Raw genomic sequence first — 22,089 nt, forward strand, 5'->3', positions numbered from 1 at the left:
ACTTAAGGGTTGGCATGACTAGGTGAAGACTGCAACATCCAGGATGCATGAAAGGGAGGTGACTGTATTCCCAACTGTAAATGCTGTGACATAGTCAGCTTCCACTATAACATAATACCTCTAGCTTTTCATTGTGGATATTTGCCTGTTGTCTGTCTATTCTTCTGAAGAAATATTGCGTATTTTAATACTGTTCTTAAGAGGCAGTAACTCCATGCAGTGTGAGTTATACACTGCTTCTGTCATAGCCAAAACTACAGCAGGCTTTGCCGCTGTCCTCATATACCAGGAAAACAGGAAACGCTGAAAGATGTAATATGACCACTGCTAAGCCATCAAAACATTCTACAGCCTATGCCCATAAATTCAGGTTTTGGTGGGAAAATTCTTTAAACACATCAATCAAAACAGTAATATATGGCAGGCTTTGGATTTAGTAACCATCACCTCCATGGCAGCGTTGATCTTAACAGCAATGTACTACATTTAATTTTAACCTGAATCCCTCGTCTTCCTCTTCTTAAAGTGCACTTCTGTAAAAACTGAGTATCTTCAGCAGACTTGTTTGATAATAATTTCCAACAACAGCTTCATAACAGCACAGCACAAAGCTTATTCTCCCAATGCTTGTTGGAGAATGAATCTGAACATGTGGTGTTTTTTCTGGAAAAAGACAAACCTGAAACAAAATAAGCCCAGTTTCCCATTCAAAACACATGAAAAAGAAAGCAGAGTGTGCTATAAGAAAGTTGCCTACACACTGGGAGCACAATGAAATTTATACAGATATATGAGCTGTGCTCTAGTTAGAAATTCATCCTTGCTCAGATATCTAAAGGATAAATGTTATCCTCAGATTTCTGTGTAAACCCACATAATCATTTAAGGCTTTGCCTCCTTCCTGGATTAACTATAGTACAGTTAACAGAAAGAGTTTCACCTCCTGTCTTTTACCCAGGGGGAATATTGACTCTCCTGTCTTTATCTCCAGTGTATAAGAAGTTACTGAACAGTTGCGTTTCCAGAGCAGTGTCACTTCAAGGTACTGACACAAGACGGAACTTACTCCAGTAGACGGAACTGAGTATCCAACCGCTGTAAAGAAGCTGAACTTCCAGTTAGAAAGTTAAATCAACTCTTATCAGACAGAGCACAACTCCTTTTACCCAGCTGAAGCAACGGTCACCAATCGTTTTGACTGGCCATCCTATTCAGAAGAGGTGAAGCAGTGGACCATGCTCCTCGGCATCATGCTGGTTACTGAAGTGACCAAACACATAGAGCTCAATAGAGTAGTTTGGAAGGGAACACCGCCACACAAATATGAAATCTGTTAGCTGTGAACAACAACAAAACAAACTGAGGGGCTGGGGTCGTTTCACATGGCAACAGCAACGAGCGTGAACTGGATATGCAGGAAAATAAAACTACACAATATAAATTTCCCAAGTCATTCTATGTATAGCCCCATTTCTCTGTACACACTGTTGGGTAATGAATACAAGAATGCTGAAGGGGCACCAGCGTGGATGTGAGTTTCTCTTCCCTTGAAGCGCCTCCACTTTCCTAACACAGCAGCACTTCTGCTTATCACTGCTCATTAGTGCCCTCTGTTGCATCTGATGAAGCCTTGTCTGTTTTCTTCGATTTCCTCTGCAGTTGCTCTTGTTCCTTCTTTCGAAGCTTCTCCCTTTGCTTTTCCATTTTCTCTTGAGCTTTGCGAGCTTTTTCCAAGGATGTTTTAATTTCCTTCAGCTTTTTCTTAATGATTGCTCTATCCTGGGAAGATGTCATACCAAGAGCCTGAGGTCGGGAAAATCAACAAAGACAAATAATTTAATATGGATTAATCTATCACATTTTTTCCCATATTCTAAGAATAACCTTTCTTAGGTAGAAGACTGTAACAACTAAGCGAATTTGAGACAGACTCAGATACATTACTGATGTGTAAGACACTTCCATACTGCTTTTTACCCATGTCTTTCACTTCTAGAATATCGAAGAATCCTATCTCATTGCCACCACAAATTTTATTGATCAAATGAGACAAATAAGGGTTAAACTATCTGCCTGAGGTCATCTAAGCCTACACAGAACAAGACTTCCTGATTCTCACTGCTCTGCCTTAGTCAAAATTTCACTTGCTGTCTTCTAAAACCCCCTAGTTAGTGAAATGCCAGCAAAACAATTCTGAAAGGAAACACTGAACCTGGACCTTCAGAGCTGATGTGCTTCCCACAACTCCTTCCTGTATTTATTTTTGACAAAAGTAGGGTCATATTTTCACTACATGAAACAAAACTGGTTTTAATTCTAACATAGTACAATAGGTGTCCCCTTATGCCCCCAGTCTCCCACTAATCCACTCTGCAGTTGCTACTTCTGATGTATGCCCATTTACTATCTTCTCTGAATCACCCATTTACAAAACAGCTGGAAGAAAAATACATGCATGCAAATACCACTTCTACACATGCAGATAATGGGTACTTTATATACACCCAGGGTTTTGACAAAACGTCCTCTACTCCTGAAGCTTCTGAATCCGTATGGGAATTTCTTAAAGTGTTGCTGTGGCTTTATGCTGTGTTTATTATTCTAGTCTATCAGCACTCCACACAAAGGGATTCACTGCTTTCTGGCTGAATAGTTACTCCCTGTAAGATAAACTGAAGAGACAACAAACACTACAGTTAGCCTTGCAGTCCAGCCAGTCAATTACCTTGAGCTTACTCCCATCCAGCTGAAGAAGATGCTCCCCGTTAATGTTTTGGGCGCTGAATTCTGAAACATACTGCTCAAGGTTCAGGCTCATTAACCAGTGGGACACCTGCTGCACGCTCCACTCCTGAACAGCACGACTCTGATACTGACTGTGCTTAGGAGACTGGCCATCGTCAAGGATCTGTGACAAAAACATGCTGCATTATTACTGAAAGGCAACACAATGAGTATCAACTTTTCTGTGTACAAACCGCCAGCATCACAGCAGAGGTATCTGCGCTATCTTTATGCCACAATAACTATCTCACACTGCTTTATCACATCTGTATCTAACCAGCCATCTAAGAATTGGTACAATGTACCCCAAAAGTCTTCCATCTATAAATAGAAGAAGATAAAGGAACTGGCATTCCTTTTAACCAACAGGAACTGAAATGGCCAGGTGGCACAATTCAAAACAGGTATGCTTCCTCACAAGATTTTTATCCTTCAAATTAGAACATTTCTAAAGGATGCATTGATTTCTGCATTCCACTGCCTGGGCTCATTCACAGACCTTTATGATGTTTTTAAGCTATAAAGCAAGAAATTCAGGGATGGGGAACCTCAGAAACCCACTCTACAGTTCAAAGTGATGACATCAAACAGCCAGTGAGACTGATACTATCTATGGAAGACTATGAGATGACACAGAGGAGTGGTAAGGAACACAAAGCAATTCCACAGCCCTGGCCCTGCTCTCATCATGTTGTGCCACTGCTGCTGCAGAGGAGAGCATGAACACAGCACCAAGAGGGGCAGGTGGGGCATCAGCTGCTGGGGCAGCCCCACGTTCCTGATCTGCCACTTTATTTCACCCAGAGGTATGTCAGTGAGGTCTGAAACAAAAGCTACTGTGTCCCAGCCATGGTCAGAAAGCAGCTGTTATGGGCTGCAGCAGCTGCCTGCTGTTAGAGCAGCTTTTACACTGGGTTAGATGATCTGGGAGTTCTATCAGTTTCTGGCTGACCAGTTCTCAGGGCTGGGGAAAAGATGGTTCAAGCACTATCTTTTCCTTCTCTTATTGCCAGCAGGAACTCGGTGCAGCTGATGCTTGGCCTGGTGGATTTGCTTTGACACAAACCCTCCTCCCCCTTCCAACATAACTGCAAAATCTGCAATTTGCTATGGCCTTGAAACCTCCTAGCAGGAAGGAGAGGGGAACTCAAGACAAGCAGAGAGGAGCCAGTGACATCTGCATGTTCTGCTCGAACAAGGGGGTTTGCCACACAACACCGTAAAACAAGGAAAGTGAATCTGCAAATGATGTGGTATATTGGCACGCGATGGTCACACGATTCACCACAACAGCACACTAGTATCTCACCTCATCATCAATCATATCCAGGCTCTGAGTGAGGGAGCAACAAAGAAATGGGAAAGAAAAGCATTATAGAAACAAAATACAGAACATGTAACAGCATGTAAAAGTTCAGGCAAGGGCAGCACCAAGATTTGCAAACAGATATGGCTACTCAAAACCAAAGAGATTTCTTTAAAAAAAAATACTTCCAGAAGCAGAGAGGTTATGTTGAAAGCTCAGCACAAATGATTTGGCAGCCAAACCTGAGACTGTGTCAGTGAAACCCCTTTAGAGTTTCTACGCTTGACACCCTAGAAGCAGTGGGAATCTTCCTGATAGCTCCATTTCCAAGGAGCAAAAGCTCCTTAATTAGAGGAGAAAAACCCTTTCATTTTTTTTTCATCTCCTTCAAATAATTATGATCTGCCAGAGAAGCCTGAGCAAAGGAGTGCTTGCAGCAATAGGCTAGGAAAGGCTGAGGGGCAATGCTGGCCTAATCCCCTGCCAGAGTGGTTGTGGAAGCTCCCACTGCAGCTCTTGCTGAACACACTGCCTGATTCAGAGGCTGCAATTTGGCACAGCATAGGATGGGGAAAACACATTCATTTTTATAGACCTGTTCCGGCTCAGTATTTTAGAAGTGATAAAGTAGAGAGCTGAACAAGCAAAATGAAAGCATTTTCAAGCTTTTAGTTCAATACCACTGGGAGCAGAGCACTGTCACATTAAAATACTTAAGGAGAATGAAACATGGTAAGAGAATGAAATGTACTACTGAGATAGTATTAACACTAAATAAAGTCTAAAAGACAACTTCGTAGTTTTCAGCTATTCATAGAATACAGAATTCATAGAATTCACTCTATATAGGAGTGTCTACATTCTCCTATGATTGTTATAAATTTTGCCCCTTTACTACCTGCAGGAAGTAACCTCTGAAGAATGGTTGGGTTTATAGACTTGCATGTTGTCAAACGGTGTTGCATGGAGCAGCTCTCATTCTTTAAACCCATGCAAAACATGTAGGCACTAATAGAACAAACCTATCTATCATACAAAAAAAAAACATATGCACTTCAAGTTCCTCCTCTCTAGTAAAAAACCCTGACTGCAACCTCACATGAAAATGTAAAGCTCTTAAGGAGTACAAGGAGAAAGACACAGGTTTCCTGAGTCCAAAGGACATGTCAACTACTGTCAAATTGTGCAACTTCACCAACAACCAAGCTACAAAACTAGTATCTTAAGAAAAATATTTTCAGTATATTATATTCAGCTCAATTATGTCACCAATTTCCAGGGTTTGGAATGCTTTTTCACATTAGCATTCTTTGAAAAAACTCTGGTTTGAAGTAACTGAAGTCAAATCCACTGTGCAAAGCAAGCACGAAGAATGCAAAGTGGATTAACACATATACATTCTAACCAATGTACATACATTCAGGTACAGTAACACACATGTTATTTTAATGTATCAGGGTAAAAATTAGCCTAGGTGAAAGTGCCTGACATCTCAACTATATTTACCAAACTATACTGTATGTTTATTATCTCAAAACTGTCTCAACTATATCTAGTGTACGTTTATATCTATCTGTGGGTCCACATGTACATACTTTGAATGTAGGGAAAACATACTGAAATGTGTGAGGATATAGCATCTCTTAGGAAACAAACACATTCTACTTTCCTACAGTAATATCATAGGACCTTTATTTCAAATCATAATTATACGAACAAGAAAAATAATAATCTAGAAACCAACATTAATTTTCTTCTCCCTTCTATTGCCTAGAAAATATTCCTTTATTATTTGAGTAATTAGGAAGCAAAATGCTAGTGGAAAGGAAACAACTATTTCACACCTTAATTTCATTAGCATACCTCATCTGATGACAGTGCTAAGGAGTGTGAGAAACCTGGGGGTTTAGGTTCTGCTCCTAAACCACTCAAATCAGCTGAACTTGTGCTGCTGGGACTGAAGTCATCGTTGAATGTGAAATTCTGTGGAGAAAAACATAAATGAGTTTGAATGAATGAACAGTCTCATATGCATATCTAAAAGGGAAATTTGCTTTCTGCCTTCCAGGTTGGCATAGCTCAGGAGGGATTTCATTTACCAGACCAGTTATAATACACATGAGGAAGCCTAATCTTTAGTATTGTTAATATTTATAGAATACACTGTACTTTTACCACTGTATACTTCAAGACATTGCCAGTTTAATGAGTCAATGAATAGCAAAGGAGTCTGAAAGCAATTTCCAGACTCCCTCTTTAAGATGCTGGCTCTCATCCTGGAACTGAATTACTGCTTCCGCAGGTTAATCACTAACATTTTACTGTCCTCCAAATATTTAGGACAAGTGTAGCACAGGCAGTAGCACAAAGAATAGGACAGAGGATTAATTAGCTGAGAGAAGTGAAAACTGCTACTGAGAGAACAAAGAGAATATCCTGTGAATCCATTTCTGAGTCCAAATAACCACCTAGAAAAGTGAAAGGAACCTCCCTCTTTGCCTATTCCTTTAGAAAAACTGAAATTGAAAGTATAAGAGATCTTTGGACATTGAGTGTTATTTACTGAACTAACAGCCATAAAACAAACATCACACCTTACAGCAAAGAACAGCAAAATAATGTATGTATTTTCCAGCAATGCAGCAAAATTACCATCAGAAGAAGACAAAAATTAACAAGTATTTCATATTAGAGTGAGAACCATAAAGAAACCCAAATCTCTGTATCTAAAAAAATAATGACACCATTCTTTTTAACTTGAACACACACTTTATGACAGAGAGACCTCTAATGTCCACTCTAGTCTAACAGCTAAATGAATAAAAAATTCAATTCACCTTTGATATTCAATTTCAACAAAAAAAGGATCCAAACATCAAAACCAAAAACAACACTAAAAATATTATCTTTCTATCCCCCCCAAGATACTTCCTGAAAACCAGAAGTCTTTTAAAAATATCAAGTGCTGGTCCTTATAATGTTGATGGAAATCCAACCAAATACTGGTACCATGCTGTGCTTTAAAAATCTGAATGGCAGTAGAGGAACTGTTAATTTAAGAGCCTGCAAACTTTACAGAGAACATCAAAATATTTTTGTAATCAGTTTTCTCACACCTACATTGAGAATTCCTGTTCTGTTTTTCTGAACTCTTTATAGAGGAGAAGAAAATCAGAGCGGCTTCCTTAATATGCAAACTTTTAGCCCCCACAGTGTTCTTAGGCCAGGAGTTCACCAGCTCTACCTCCTGTTGTGTGAAGAACATCTTTTTCTAAGTACTTCGATTTTTCTTTCACCTCTATTTTGTGCAAGCTTCAGCTTTATGATGAATTTAAGTCTTTAAAATTTAATTTTCTATATGATAGCAGGACAATCCCCACAAAACCACCCAACCTAATAGTAACAGTAAAAGGAGGTGTTTTTCCCCATTTGAAAATTGGTGAAATTTGAAAGTTACTTTTATGCAATACTTGTTTAAAGGCACAAATAGGATTTACATGTCTAATCCTCATCTTTCTTTTTCAAAAGAAACTGGGTAACTGATTAGTTTCTCCTTAAACTTCAGAGATTTCACCTGTGGCCTTCTGTATCAGTCTGACTTGGACTGGTCAGCCCTGTGTTGCTCTCCCCACCAGATAACGTAAGCACAACTATGACCTTGCGCACCTTGGTGGACAGCAGAAGTTAAGGTATCAACAGCTTCTAGTATCATAAGAGTAAGAAATGCCTGTGCAAATTACTATTATGTACATGCATGTATTGGCAGAAGACAGAGAAATTAGTTTTCTGATTCATATTCCTCTACATAAAGTTGAGAACCACATCTGTTTCTTTTTACCAGACCAATATAAAAAGTCAACTCCTGCAAGTTATAAGAAGATAAAGGCAGGGAAGTATTTTCCAGAAGTGAAAATAAACATGAAAAAGCTAAGGATATTACTAGAACTAAGGGTTATTTGAGTTATCATGCTGAAACATTCATGCACATAGAAAGGAATCACACAGATGTATTAAATTGCGATAGTTCATGTTTACAGTTCAAGCATCTTCATATAGAGAATTAAACCCAACATCCAGCATGCATGACAAACAGATTACATTACTGGGGGAAAAAAGGCAGATGACTGACGGCATAGAGCATTTCTTCACTTGCAAACATCTCATTTGAACATGGGTAGGTACTCCCACAATCAGTCCTGAAGAATGCAGAAAATACCCGTAACTGAATACACAAATCTAGCATTTGTTCAGTGGATCCAAATGCTAATTTCCACTGGCACCACTTGCTTTCGTTACGGTACAGCACACCACAGTTAGTTTACTGAATTAATGTACATTAAGACAGAGTAAAAAGGTAGAATGGGGAATGGTACAATGACAGAGATGTTCTGTTTGGATGCGCTTTTACCGTACAATGAACATCATGCTCTGTTTATTGTAGTAGTCACATATTGGCTTGTTCTTTTTCCAGGAACATGAAGCCAATTATGCCACTCAACACAGTGGGAATAAGGTAGTTTTTATTTTCTACCTTTGACCCTTTTTTAGCTGGACTTATATTTTCAGAAGAAGGCTCAGTTGAGCTGGCGGATGATGGCAGGTTGCTAGAAGAATGGGATCCCTTGCCACTCTCTCCATACCATGTGAATGGTACACAGTGTGGGAGAGAGGAGGATCGATCTGCTACAGATCTAGTGTTTGCTGATTTCTGCAGCATCTCTCTGATGGTCCTGTTTAAGAGAAAGGAGCAGGAATATGTGTTAGATTATAAAATAAAATAAAACAAAATGCTAGAAGCAGTTAATTGTGAAAAGGGTGACATTCCTAGTAACTGTGACTAAAGAACTGAGTGGCACACGGCTGGTAGAGGGATGCCTGAAATCCCTCTTTTAGCAGAAGAAAAATGTGGGTTCTTTTGATTCCGTTTTTTAACTTAAGCTCTCTTAGACAGCATGCACACAGCAAATGGAGACCAACACCAGCTGAAAATGCCTGTACTCCCACTGCTCAGATGTGAACCGGCTCCACTCAAAAAGCCACATGTTATGTTGGTACTTTTCTGAGCCCCAGCGGTAAATCAGCATGATTAGATGAGACTCAGCACTGACCCAAGTGGGCTCTGGCTCCCAGAGAATGTCTGGCTTGGATTTTGAGCACAGGCAGAATGAATCAGGTGCTTCTCTATCCATCTATGGGGATGTGCCTTTGTTACAATAGCTAAATACTGATAAAAATACTATTATCTTGAATTTATAGTTATTAAATATTAAAAATATTAATACAGAAAAAATTAAAGAAACACCTTTGTGATATTATCAGTTCCTCTGCAGTAACAAGGATTGCAGTGGATAATGTGATCAAGGCAAAGGTAACAGTTATAAAATAAAATAAATGCCAAAATTATTCACTACATATATGTCAACAGTACAGTATGTAAATTAAAAATAACTATGCAAAATATCTGCCTCAAAGAACTTCTGCATATGTCATATTCTCCTTCTTTTATTTATATTAACATATCTATTACTGTTTCACAGCATTGTACTTCTACTGCTCTTATCAGCCACCAGTAAACTGCAAGTATGTAAATCTCCCCTCAACTTCTACCTTCTGGAAGCTTCTAAATCATTATTATCACAATCACTAGACCTCTTTATATTGTGATGCCTCTTTTTTGAATGGATGAAACTGAGGCTGTCAAAGGGCCCTCACCCATGGAAGCATAAGGATTCTTCCTCCCTTTCAGCTACATAAGGAAAGGTAGATGCATCTGACCCAGTCCCGTACTCCTTCCTCATCCGCTAATCTTGCTTAAAAGTAGAAAGAAAAAACAAATGATGTTGCCCAAATCACCTAGCTTCAGACAGGGGAATATATGTTTCTTACTTGAATGGGGAATTTTCTATATATGCAACATCAGTGTTAGTCTTAGGAAGTAACTGAGGATTTTATTCACAGATCGTGAGTGCTACTTTTTGGCAATGGCAAAATAACACATGCAACATCCATCTGACAGTGTGATTAATTCTACCTCAATCAGTCACTGTAATGGACATAATTATAACAGGATGCTGTCTTTTGATCATCACTATCCTTCTTTCAAAGAGCTCGTACAGCACTGGACTGTAAAGAAAACATCCTCACATTTCTTCTGAGGCAAATTCTGTGGAGTTACTAACAAAGGAAGTGACAACGGGTGTTTAAAAAGCTGTACTGAAATAATAACATTCCAGTTTACAGAGGCACAGTGAGAATTACAAATGCTTATGAATTTTGACTTTGAAAACAGTATTAAAGTTTGCTTTTAGTGACTGTATCCAAATACAGAAATATTAACAAACAATATAAATTACTGGTTTATTAAATGGTCTACTAAGCAACTGACCTCTACACTGAGATCTGCTTTCTCTAAGTAATATACCTATGCAGTCTCACAAACGTCTATTACACGCTATATTGCTACAAGGAATATAATCAAGTTCAAGTATACAAACACGTATACATTCCTTTTCCCCACCCTGTAGCTTAGTATTTAAATGCTGCATGATATGTAATACCCTGCTAAGGGCACTAGCTGCCTTACAGCTACACAGCAGGGGAGAGAATTTGCTTTAACAAATCTCTCCCTATCACTAGGGACATCCAGCAGCAAACATTAGTAACTCCAGGTCACGCTGCAAGCAGACACACCAGTGGAACCAAATGGAACAGGTTTTCTGACACGAGCACAGAGGCAATGACTGCTGACTAAGATCACTGAAGGTCCTGCCAGATATTTGCAGGATACAAATGTACAGATGTATGCTGAGGCAGAACATGGCACTTCAGTAGTGTGCCTGAGGGACTAAATTGGAAGTTTAAGGCTTCTTTGCTTTTCTGATTTTCCGGAGCTATGCAATGTACTTGTCACTGTGTCTCCATATATGAGACTGTCAGCAAAACTCTACAAATTGCTACATACTGGCTTTCTAGCACAATGATTTCCTGAGTAGCATTCAGAGTTTGCTTTCTTCTGATAGCTCTTTTATCACTAGGTGTTATTTTGATTGTTTTATGTGCAAACTGTTTCTGAGTTGCTCTGTTCTTTCTAGACTTTCAGAATGTATTAAGTTAGTGCTCCTGACACTAACTTGTATTTCATACCTGGAACCAGCTATCAACCCTGTAGCTATGATCTTGTTAAATTCACCAGTATGTGAGGAGAGTAAAAATTTACATTAGCTTTTGCAGAGAAGAGTGCTTCCTGCCAGTATGAACATTCATTTATTCAGAGTCCAGTTGCTGGTGATGTGGTCTCATCAGATTTCACAAGGTATTAAAAATTCCTTTCCTGAGAGCTGGTGATGTGACAAATGCATTCAGCATTTTTTCCTATCTATTTTCACTTCATGATGTTCACTTCCAGAACCAAGCCCTCCTGAAAGCATGCCTGATGTGGGTGCTGTGAAGCTGCGGTGAACAGCTGCTGCCCAACCTTGCTCTGGGGGCTTTTAGAAAAAATATGTGGATTTGTGTCAACATTTCTGGTTCATGGGTATTATTAACTGAATGTTTGTGCATCTTGTGGGTCAGCTCCGATAACCTATTTCTGCAAATCCCATTAGCGAATGCAACAGCAGTAGCGACGCCACGATATTATAATCCTCCAAGTATTTTTAGATTAAATGTTAGCCTTTTGTTAGTTAAGAAATATGGGTTTGTAAGCTCAGAAGGTCATCACGAAGCTTAACACTTATTTATATGAAGTCAGTGGGACTGTTAGTGTTCCCATCTGCTAGGATGATTAGGTTTTTTCAGTGTTACTGGCATATCATTTCATGCATCCTCAGTGTTTTACCCATACCTACTGCAGTAGGTCACCCTAATAGCTTCTTTCTCTTTCCGCTTCTTGCCCTTGTTTGAACTCCTTCTCAAGGGAGCCCTACAACAATATTAGAAGACATCAGGAAACTTCTTTGAAATTTTACTTTCAACCCTTTTAATGAAAAAAAAAGAAACATTTGAAATAAAAAGATGCTTACCCAAGATCTGCAAGTTTTCGCTTTAGTTTCTCTGTATGCCCTAGAATAGGGCTAGTTGTTCTTGCTGCCTGAGCACATGTGGCACCATCTAGGATACATTTGTACACGGAAGAATGTACATTATTATTTTTAATTGCTACTGATAGCAATTCCATTTTTCATCCAGAACAGTTGTGTATTTTTTCATAATTAGATATGCATACATGTACACAGATGTGTGGGTACGATTTAATTAGGTGAATTATTCTCATGTTTAAGAAGATAGTGTGAAGTGGAATAAAAATAAATATTTTCAGAATTTGAAAATGCACACAAAGAAATCTTATTTTCATTGAAGAAAATGAAAAGTTAATTTTGGTTGAGTTTGAATGAATATGTAGGAAGTCAAACAATATAAAAGATGTACAGGCAAATATTACAGTGAATCCATTCTGAAACTCAGCTGTAGCCACTTAAGTTTCCTTTTATAGAATTCATTTGGTATGTATGATTTACTTCCAAAATGACTCCTGAAACCCTTTCTTGAACTTTGGAGCCAAGAGTACCTTTTAGGATGGACACGTTAGGTAACAGTTATCTGTTTAGCTTGAACATCTTTGTTAAAATAAACATCTAACTTGAAATTCAACCATTCTGAATTACAAAAGCATTAAAAGTAGATTAGTTAATAAATTTGCCCTGAGATATCTAGCAATTTTTGATCTCTTTTGCAAACACTTAACAGCCTAAAGAGGAAACAGCCTGCAGTACCTATAAAGTCAAAACAATGAATCTGAGTCTGCAAAACATCCTGTGAAATCTATATGGCAGCAAAAAGAAAACACAGCAGCTGAAAAATTCAGACACAGTTTCTGTGATTCTTAAACACTGAGTGTCCCCAGATACTCTAGAGGAAGCAAATGAAGGTCAGTCACTCATGTCACTTGCAGTTTGGTGACTTTTACAATGTGACCTCAGATGTACAGTGACTTTGAACTGAAAGCACTGCTGGGTTTGTGGATTTATCCTACTGTAGCTGACGTAAATTGAGCCTTCAGAATTAACCCAAAATCCTGGAGCACTATCGCATAGTCAACTATGTGTACAGAACTTCGTATGTTGCTTTGTGAATAATATTTGGCCAAGTTTTCATTCAAGTAAAAAATTCGATGTGCAACTGCTTCATACATCCCAGGACAAGCAGGAAAATAAGGCTATACCCACACTCTAAAAGCCACACTGTTTCTACCAACTCCTTATATTAAAAAAAAAAACATTTAAGAACAACTGACAAGTAACCTCATGCCAAAAGAGAGAACAAAAAAAAGGGTAATATGAAGAGTGACAAAAGCAAGGCAAAGTCTCCAGAGAAGAAACCCATTCCCCAGGAAGGCTGAGGAACTCACTTTGCATCAGCCCTGCACTTTGCTTAATGTTTATTTTCACACTAACTATTCACAGGGAAGTGGGGCTTGGGGGTCAGGAGGCAGTGGGCTTTTTTGAGAAACTTCTTAAGGACAGTAAATGAAACTCCAAGGTCTGCTGCTTTTGTGGTGGGCAAATAATGAAAGCATTTAGTAGCTGGAGGTTTTGCTGCTGTAGTAGAAGAAACAGTCTGGAAAGCTCAGAAGGGACACGTACTGCTACCTGGTATGGCAAATTTCTATTTGGGCTCTTGTATCACTCTGCTCCCAGTCATACACAGCTTGGCCCAGCTGGGTCCTTTGAATAATGACAATTTGCTAGGGAAAACATTCATGCTGGCTATGGGATATAGTGGAAGATGGATAGGCTGGGTCCCAAAATCAGCTTCAGTGGCAGAATAGATTTGAATCTACAGGGTCTTGCACACAGAATCATAGAATGGTTTGCGTTGGAAGGGACCTTAAAAATCATCTAGTCCCAACCTCCCAGACATGGGCACACATTCCACTAGACCAGGTTGTTCAAAGCCACATCCAACTTGGTCTTGAACACTGCCAGGGATGGGACAGCCACAGCTTCTCTGGGCAACCTGTGTCAGCATCTCACCACCTTTACAGTAAAGAATTTCTTCCTAATGTTTAACCTAAATCTACCCTCCTTCTGTTTAAAGCCATTCCCCCTAGTTCTATTTCTACATGCCCTTGTAAAAAGTCCCTCTCCAGATTTCTGTGCCCACCCTGGATGGGCACATCTTCCCTGATTCCTTCTAGTTCTTCCAAGAAGGTGAGGGAGAGTCAATTCCTCACAACAAATGATGAAGAAGCTGTTTAATACATCGCTTTCAGGCTCACAGAGCTGCTGTAAGCAATCTGTGGCTCATGGATGCGAAAGGAGACTAGACATAACTTTCTACCCCAGTGTCACAAGAGTTGCAGTCAGCCTCAGATCAGCACAGCATTGCCCATAGGGGTCACCTCAGCTGCCTTGACAAAGGTGCTGCTGCACCAAAGAGGCAGAACTGAAGAAAATAATTACACACATACATGAAAAAGTTGTGCTTAAAAGACAAATAAGCAAAATTCCTCATCATTTTGGAATGAAACTTATCACATGCCACTTCAGCTCTTCCTACAACACTGCAGGATTTCATAAGAAAAATACAACAGAGAAGTGTGAGCTCGCTAACACTCACTTTTGCTAATGAGAGATTAATCAGTGGACACACACATGTCCACAGATATTCTCTCTTTCCATGTCAAAAAAATCCCTTCCTGAACACGCAGAACAAACACAATAGCCCTTTTTATTTTCTGACCTGTTATGAGATTGACAGCCAAATTAATAATCAATTAAAACCGCATCGCTACAACACTTGTTGCCACACAACTGCTTGTAGGATATTTCTTTTTGTAGGGCATACTGAATGCAAATTTTCCTTTAGAAACTAAATTGGTCTGGTTAATTTTCATGTACTCATCAGAATCTGATACACCCAAAAGCACTGGCTGTTTACTTAACAGTCACAGTGGGGAAAGCATGAAGTGATATTTAGACAGAGATTATTTTTCAAACCTAAAATGGAAAGAGTTATACAGTGGGTGGACTATAATACGCTATTCCTTACACTACAAGGCTGGGCTCCACTAAATTGTTATCAAGATATTTTTCATACACCAGTTGGAAATGGAGGATTTACAACTCCACTGATAAACCAATCATACACTCAAGTTGACGTTTGGAAAGTCACATTCTTATGTTCACACCCTTATTTTTACTTGCAAAACTCAAATACTGACTTTAACTTTGATTCATTAAGAATTATACAGTTGAGTACAGTTAGAGTAGCAATTTCAGAAACCATGGACTAGCCTGTATTAACCTACCCCAAATTCAAAAAACTTGATTAATCTGTACTTTAAGAATCTGTGTGAAAGCCATGTATGAAGGTGAAGAAAAAAAAGTTGTAAATCAATGGCAAGTCTTTTCAGACACACAGACAAACAAAAATCCTCAATAAATTGTTCTTTTCAGTTAATTTAAGTAAGGCAAAGTCTGTTATGAACCTATCCAGAGGTATTCCCACAGTCCTCACTCATAAACAATTTTTATCACATATTTTAACGTATGTGACAGTTTGAGAATACAAGGTGCATAGCTAAGAATGCTGAAGCTGTGTAAAACGCTATTTTTCACTTCAGAAGGCATCTGAAAAGGAGGGCTCAGTATTCTGTGCTGTATCTTATTGTTAATGCCTCTAATAAACAGTGTCTGAGACGTGCACCTGAGCTGGCTACGATTGCATGATGTTTTATGCATCTTAAGCTGAATTAAATAAATAACAATGCGGCCAAGCTCCCCCAACAAATTACTTCGTATTTTTTTCTGTGAACAAAAAGTCTCCAGACATTAACCTCTTGTTTGATCTCAGACTACGCTGCCTCTCAGCAATTAAGAGCCACAATCTGTTATTCTTGCTTTACACTCCTTTCCCCACCCTTCAAAAAAATCACCTAGTAGTGCCAAAATCACGTAATTCGAGCTAAATACACTGTGTTAAGCATGTTTATAATACAGAAAGGTTCCAAGGTCCAATAATTGTGTTGGTTTGGGTTATTTTTTAAATGAAATATGAGATTTTCTTAAAGGCAACTTCCCCCTAGCTTTTTCAGCAATTTCTAACAAAGACAAAACAAAACAAAACAAAAGAGGAAGGAAGCAGTTCCCGATCCCATTTTAAACTTTGTTCTCTTCTTTTACCATCATACAAGGTCATTTGTAATTTTCTGACCTCCAGATAGGCAACAGAAGTTACAAGATGATGGCCCTCTATTTGCTAAGGTCCTACCACACAACAAAAGTTCATAAAGTAGATTGGAGCAAAATGATGCATCAATTTATTGTAAAAAACAGTAATACCTTTTTCCTGCATAATATTCCTGCCAGGTGGGTGATGCAAAGGAGATGCTTCAGAGCTGTGCCCAGATATTGAAGGAGAGGAAAGTGGAGTGTCCCCCCGAGCATGTGGGGAAAGAGCACCTCCTTTGTGGTGCTGTCCTTCTTCTTGGTTTTCAGTTAGGTTGTCAAGTGAGATTGTTGCACTGCTAGCCACGGGGGAGAGGGAGGAAGCACCAGAATCTGATGCTGGTGAGGATGCTCTCATACATAAGGGCAGTGGTGATTTTGAAATGTGCATGGGACTACTGTAACTGTTTGATGGCTGTTGGTATAAGAGATTATAAAGCAGGTTATACCATTTAGCAACCAATCAGAGCAAGGTTTACTTTGAACATGCAATTATTTTATTCATTATTTAGCCTTCTATTTGTACGAAACGCTTTAGCAATTCATGTCGTTACCTTTCGATACCACACACTGTTGTTTATTGGTATTTGCTTTCAGACAGAAGTCAGAATAGGACAAAACAGCAAGCAAAGTGTTAACAAATTAACAAGTAGAGAAATGCAAGATTCAAGTTCCTTTCACCTCCTCCATACATGAAAAGACTCACTCTGTATTATAAAGCACACATGAATCAGAAAGCCCAGGATTCCTGTTGAAGAAACCAACACAACAAAACCCAAAAACCAGGTGTGCTAACTCAAAGGAGACCAGACTCACACATCACCCAAGGACATTCAGACCGTACTGGCCACAGAGGAATTAAATATTGCCTGTGCTACAATGAAAGGACAAAGACAGAGGATGAAATGACTTACAGGGGCAATCTAGCACTCCATAGGAAGCCTGAAAGAGCAGGTAGAGTCCTTCTCACCTTTCGTTCAAGGCTGTCCTCTCCATCAGTTGAACTGATGCTATCATACAGCCTCGTTCTAGAAGGCCTCTGCCGCTTGTTCTTCACTGAAAGCTGAGCTCGAGTCTTCAGAGCTTTGGAGTCCAGTCTCTCAGTTTCTGGCACTGCTTCATTGAAATCTGTATGGAAACAAGATTTGAAGCTATTTAACAGAAGAGTCTTTGACAACTTTTTTCCTAATGCAGGACCAACAGCAAATATTTAAAAATTCAAGAAATGATTCCCACTGTTATATGAAGGACCACACAAAACCAGCTGTGCTAGCCCAGAAAGCAGGTCCACTTGGATTCCCACAGACGAACTCGCATGTGCGTGGCCTGCAGTTCTCCTCTATAAAGCAAAGGAAGCCTCATCTTACTGCTCTTTGATGGACATTTCCCAGTATGTGGATGAAGATACCAATTTAAACTCAGGGGACTAATTCATTTATCCCCAATCCTGCCCTTTTAAGCCACGTGAGGTGGAGGGACTGGATGGCCATTTTTCCCCACAGATGCCCTACAGAGAATTTTCCTTATTACTTCACCAGTTTTGTTGCTATTCCTCAAATCACAGAATAAATATCTAGAGCAGTCCTCAGGCTGCTCTACTTTTTAACACAATCGGAATGGCTTACAGATTTAAAGAACATGACTTGTTCTCTCCTGTACTTACTGTCCCCAGAAATAACATTGTCCAATACACGCAAAAGATGAACAAGCGTATCTGCAGTCAGTAGCACACAGAGAGTGACACAGGTAGTACCAAAATAATCAGATAACCATTTGTGATCAGACTGATTTACAGGCAGCCTTTCACAGGATTACAAAATGTGTGTTAAATTCATTCCTTTGGACCTACAGTGAAACAGGTTGCTTACCCTATCAATCTGTCCCCCTCAGGAAGGGGAGAAAGTCCAATCCTCCACTGGATTCTGAGGTCTGCTGTTTAAAGGTCTACATGACCTCAATTGTTCACCCCAATCCTTCTGCAAGTAAAAGTATCTTTTCATTAGCACCTGACACTCATTTCTTACTTCCTCCCTTGCCACACTGTCCTCAGAACCTCTTATTTTCTCTTGTAGATTCTTCTCTCATTCATGCAGTTCCTTCAAACTCTCAAAATTTATGTAAACCCTGGTAAACTTAAGTAAAACAACTCTGTCAGCACCAACCATCGTGGTCCCTCATACAAACAGATTGATCTAAGTGACCTAACACAAATAGGTCACTGAGCTCAATCAGATCACTCAGGGCACTCAGTTGCCTCCCTGCACTCAGATGACATCAGAAGACACTCTGCCAAGCCCCCTTCCTTAAGCAGGAGTCTAGAGAACACGATCATTACTGTGATTATCACCATCCACTACAGTTGTCTGGTTTCAGCTTTCCAACAGCAACATGTTTTGGTAAAATCATTAGCAAGGAAGAACCTGCAAGTACTGAAAAAAATTTGCAATGCAACCAGCTGTAAGTGATGCTGCATAAAGTTTATGATGACAGTGAAAATGAAATGAAAGTATCCATCCAGAAGGTTTATGAAAGGCATTCCAAATCACTGCTGTTCAAGGCCATCATCTGTACAGGAGCGAAGGGACTCTGGTTCTCCCTGCTTAGAAAAATTACTGTACTGTGGACATGGACTGTTAGATCTGTCATTATCCTGGTCTAATCGTTTAAAAACTGTCTGAGAGATATGCAGTAAGGCAGCAGTAATTATCACAACAAAATCCAACAAAATGTCACCAGAAGTTTTGGATGAAAGCCAGGAGATGCGCTCTTCTTAACTTCTGTACTTTCTGAACATCTGGGGTTTGCACGGATGTTGTTTTCTACCATATATAGTTAACAGAACGAAATGGGGAAAAAACAAGCAAAATGCCAGTGCTCCAGTATTTTTATATATCATCAGCAAAGAGCTGGACACTGTCACTCTCATGCTTACTCACTGCTGCCTTTGTACGTATAACTTTCTGCTAGAAAAATTGCAAAAACCTATTTCTTTGGTTTTCAAGGGAAAGCGGTTTCAGATCTTTCCCCTTTCATCTACTGCCCAAATACTGTTATGCCATTCATGAAAACTGGAGAAATATTTCACATAAAAAATAGAACAATGAAATCACCTTACTTGCCTAAATTCAAAGCCACCCTATTTTCGAATTCTTGTGAGCAAACCCTTCGTATATGGCTTGTCTCTACAAACAGAGCTAATGTAACTTCACTTTACTTAGCCATCAATCATCCACTCACATGAAATCTGAGTATTTCAGCAAGTTTAGCATTGTACAAAGCTGGAGTAAGACAAAACATATTTTAAAAGGTGTTTTTGCAGTTTACAGCACACAAGGAATAGATTCTTTATGGTTTTCACTTTTTTTCTTTTAATCCTCATAGTACAAATCAAACCAGAATCCATTAAACTTACTTACTTGTCTGGAGGACTGCATTCACAACACACTAATTAATTAGAAGCCGATCTTACAGGCATTTTTGCTTTAAACAAATACAACCAGAGTAATCTCAGCCTCACTGAAGTCAGTGAAAAAACACTGACCCACTTGAGCAAACCTGGAATTTTTCTCACTGCTTCCCACACCATCCTGACCTTCAGGCTCAGAAAATGTCATTTCACCAAGAGTGGAAGCAACTCAGTGACTTTCCACACCCAAATGAAGAGCTCTTGCTCTTCCTCTTGCTGTCACAAACCACGGGCTCAGAGTGCCCCAGGATTTGGACTGCAGTTTGCTGATTCAAATGACTGACCCAACAGACACGATCCAGTTTTAGTCTGACACTCTGACCTCTTCCCCTGTTGGTCATTTTCTACTGTTCCAGTCAGTCAGTGTGCACAGACAGAAGTGTGTAAGTACTCAAACAGGAAAATGTAAGAAGCAGACCCAGATGGCTGGACAAAGGCATGGATGGTGTGGGGTCTGCTGTATCAGCAGCAATGACCTGTCAGTTCAGCTCAAACTGTCTCGATATCACAGCCACAGGTTGAGTTAGTATGCCTGCAAATAACTGAGGGGTAAGACTTCTTCAAGCCCATTTTTATTTTTGCAGATTTCTGTTGTCTTAAAGCACTGCAAAGACTTCCAGTACCATGTTCTGCTTTTCTTCCTTGTGTATGAGTTAAATTCTACATTCATATGACACTACAGAATCATTAGCATTATCTGACTTGTAATTATGCTTCTACTGCAAGTACTCCATAGGATAACTGCATGCTGTTGTGACTTGAACTGCTTGTATTTACTCTTTCAGATGTACACACTTCCACACATCCCTTCCTTTCACTTCTGAAATTATGCAAACTACCGACACAGCACTGCAAATGGTTATTCACAAAAGTGGTCAAAGCAAAATACCACCTGGGCTCCCTTCTCCCCTGAGCTGGGCTGCTTGCACTCCGTGGTTGCTCTCTGTTGTGCTACAAGTACCTGACCATGGTTTGACCTGTTGCAAAATGGAGCTCACTCAGCATCAGCAGGGGTTTCCTGCCTTCACACATCACAGCTGCATTTAAACTGGGCTCTCATTGTTGGGTCATGTGGATCTGGACTCGAGCCACAGCCCATGGACAGACTTCCCTGCTTGCCCTCAGAGCTGCCTCACCACGAGTTTGCCTTGGATCCCAGCTGACCCTGGTTTCCACCATTGGACCTGGCCTGCTTGCTGCGCTCGGGTGCACTGGGACTGGGCTGCTTTTGGGTGGTCTCCTCAAAAGCCACGTGTTGTCACCCTCAGTCCCAGCTCCCTCTTTTGCAGAGAGCTGCTGGCCCTCACTGCTTCCCAGCACAAACATGCACCCTGCATGTTTCCCTAGGAATATTGCAACCCACTGGGAAGCCTTACAAATCTCTCACATAAAGTCTTAACAGGTTTTATTTTGCTCTCAGAGATGAGATAATCACACTTCCTTTCAGCAGGCATTTAACCACTTGACTCCAATGGGCTTCCATCTGAATTATTTCAGTACCATCGTGGAGCAGGAAACAGCTCACCTGTCCTCCTACTGTTTTTCCATTACACAGGCTGATAGACTTTAAAATCTCCTTCTGTGAACTGATGCATCCCTGGGTTTCCTGAGGCACCCAGAAAGTATAGCCATCAGAGCAGCCTGAACAGGCATTTACACAGAGATGAGCAAATACCGTCAAAGTCAGCATCAGCACTGCGCTATTTAGATTTCAGACCACTGACTTCTTCCAGTAAATAGCTTGATTCTCTATTGCAGACACAGCTCATGACCACTAAACCAGAAAACTACAATGACTTCATTTATTTTTTTTGAATCTCAGAATAAATCATGTATTTGTAAAAGAAACACAATCCTTAAGCTTCTAGCATTCTCTAGAAAAGGAAAGGAAGAACTCTGTGTGCCACAATGGTTTTGATTTTCTAACTTCCACTGACGTTACTGGCAACCCCTCAAACTCAGTATGAGGTTACATTACAGCCTGAGGAGTCATAGAGTCTGGCACGATGCTAAACACGGCTGGAGCACCTGCAGCATCAGGGACAGCTATGCTCATACATAAGCAACTGTCAAGCCATATCCTTTATTTCTTCCCAAAATTTATTACCATGCAAGAATGTAATAAACACCTCAGATCACACCGAAGTAAAAAGCATACCTGGTATCATTTTAATTAAAATACATGTTTATTATATAACCTGATTTTTTTGAGGGAAGACAGACATGCAAACTTCAGAACAAAAATTAGGGCATGGGGCTGTGTACATGCAGTCCCTCCCCACAATCCTAATTCCAAGGCCTGATAA

The 22,089-nt window shown here is 39.8% G+C and overlaps 1 protein-coding gene across 4 annotated transcripts in view; it reads right to left on the reverse strand.

Annotated features, from left to right (window-relative positions):
- Window positions 1–113: 113 nt before the first annotated feature.
- Window positions 114–22,089, reverse strand: part of PPP1R9A (protein phosphatase 1 regulatory subunit 9A) — a 133,861-nt gene continuing 111,885 nt past the window's right edge. The window contains exons 11-19 of one of the 4 annotated variants that reach the window (XM_057432583.1): window positions 17,288–17,445; window positions 16,432–16,732; window positions 12,112–12,199; window positions 11,934–12,011; window positions 8,622–8,820; window positions 5,954–6,073; window positions 4,094–4,117; window positions 2,726–2,908; window positions 114–1,803 (exon numbers count right to left, since the gene is read on the reverse strand). In XM_057432583.1, the coding sequence (XP_057288566.1) occupies window positions 1,591–1,803; window positions 2,726–2,908; window positions 4,094–4,117; window positions 5,954–6,073; window positions 8,622–8,820; window positions 11,934–12,011; window positions 12,112–12,199; window positions 16,432–16,732; window positions 17,288–17,445 (1,364 nt within the window). In that variant the 3' untranslated portion in view covers window positions 114–1,590. The remainder of the gene's footprint in view (window positions 1,804–2,725; window positions 2,909–4,093; window positions 4,118–5,953; window positions 6,074–8,621; window positions 8,821–11,933; window positions 12,012–12,111; window positions 12,200–16,431; window positions 16,733–17,287; window positions 17,446–22,089) is intronic. The other 3 variants (XM_057432584.1, XM_057432585.1, XM_057432586.1) reach the window with 3 other exon arrangements.

This window comes from Pezoporus wallicus, unplaced genomic scaffold (genome assembly GCF_028554395.1).
Source record: "Pezoporus wallicus isolate ANWC-B61680 ecotype Strahan unplaced genomic scaffold, APGP_CSIRO_Pwel_v1 scaffold_2584, whole genome shotgun sequence".
NCBI lineage: Eukaryota > Metazoa > Chordata > Aves > Psittaciformes > Psittacidae > Pezoporus > Pezoporus wallicus.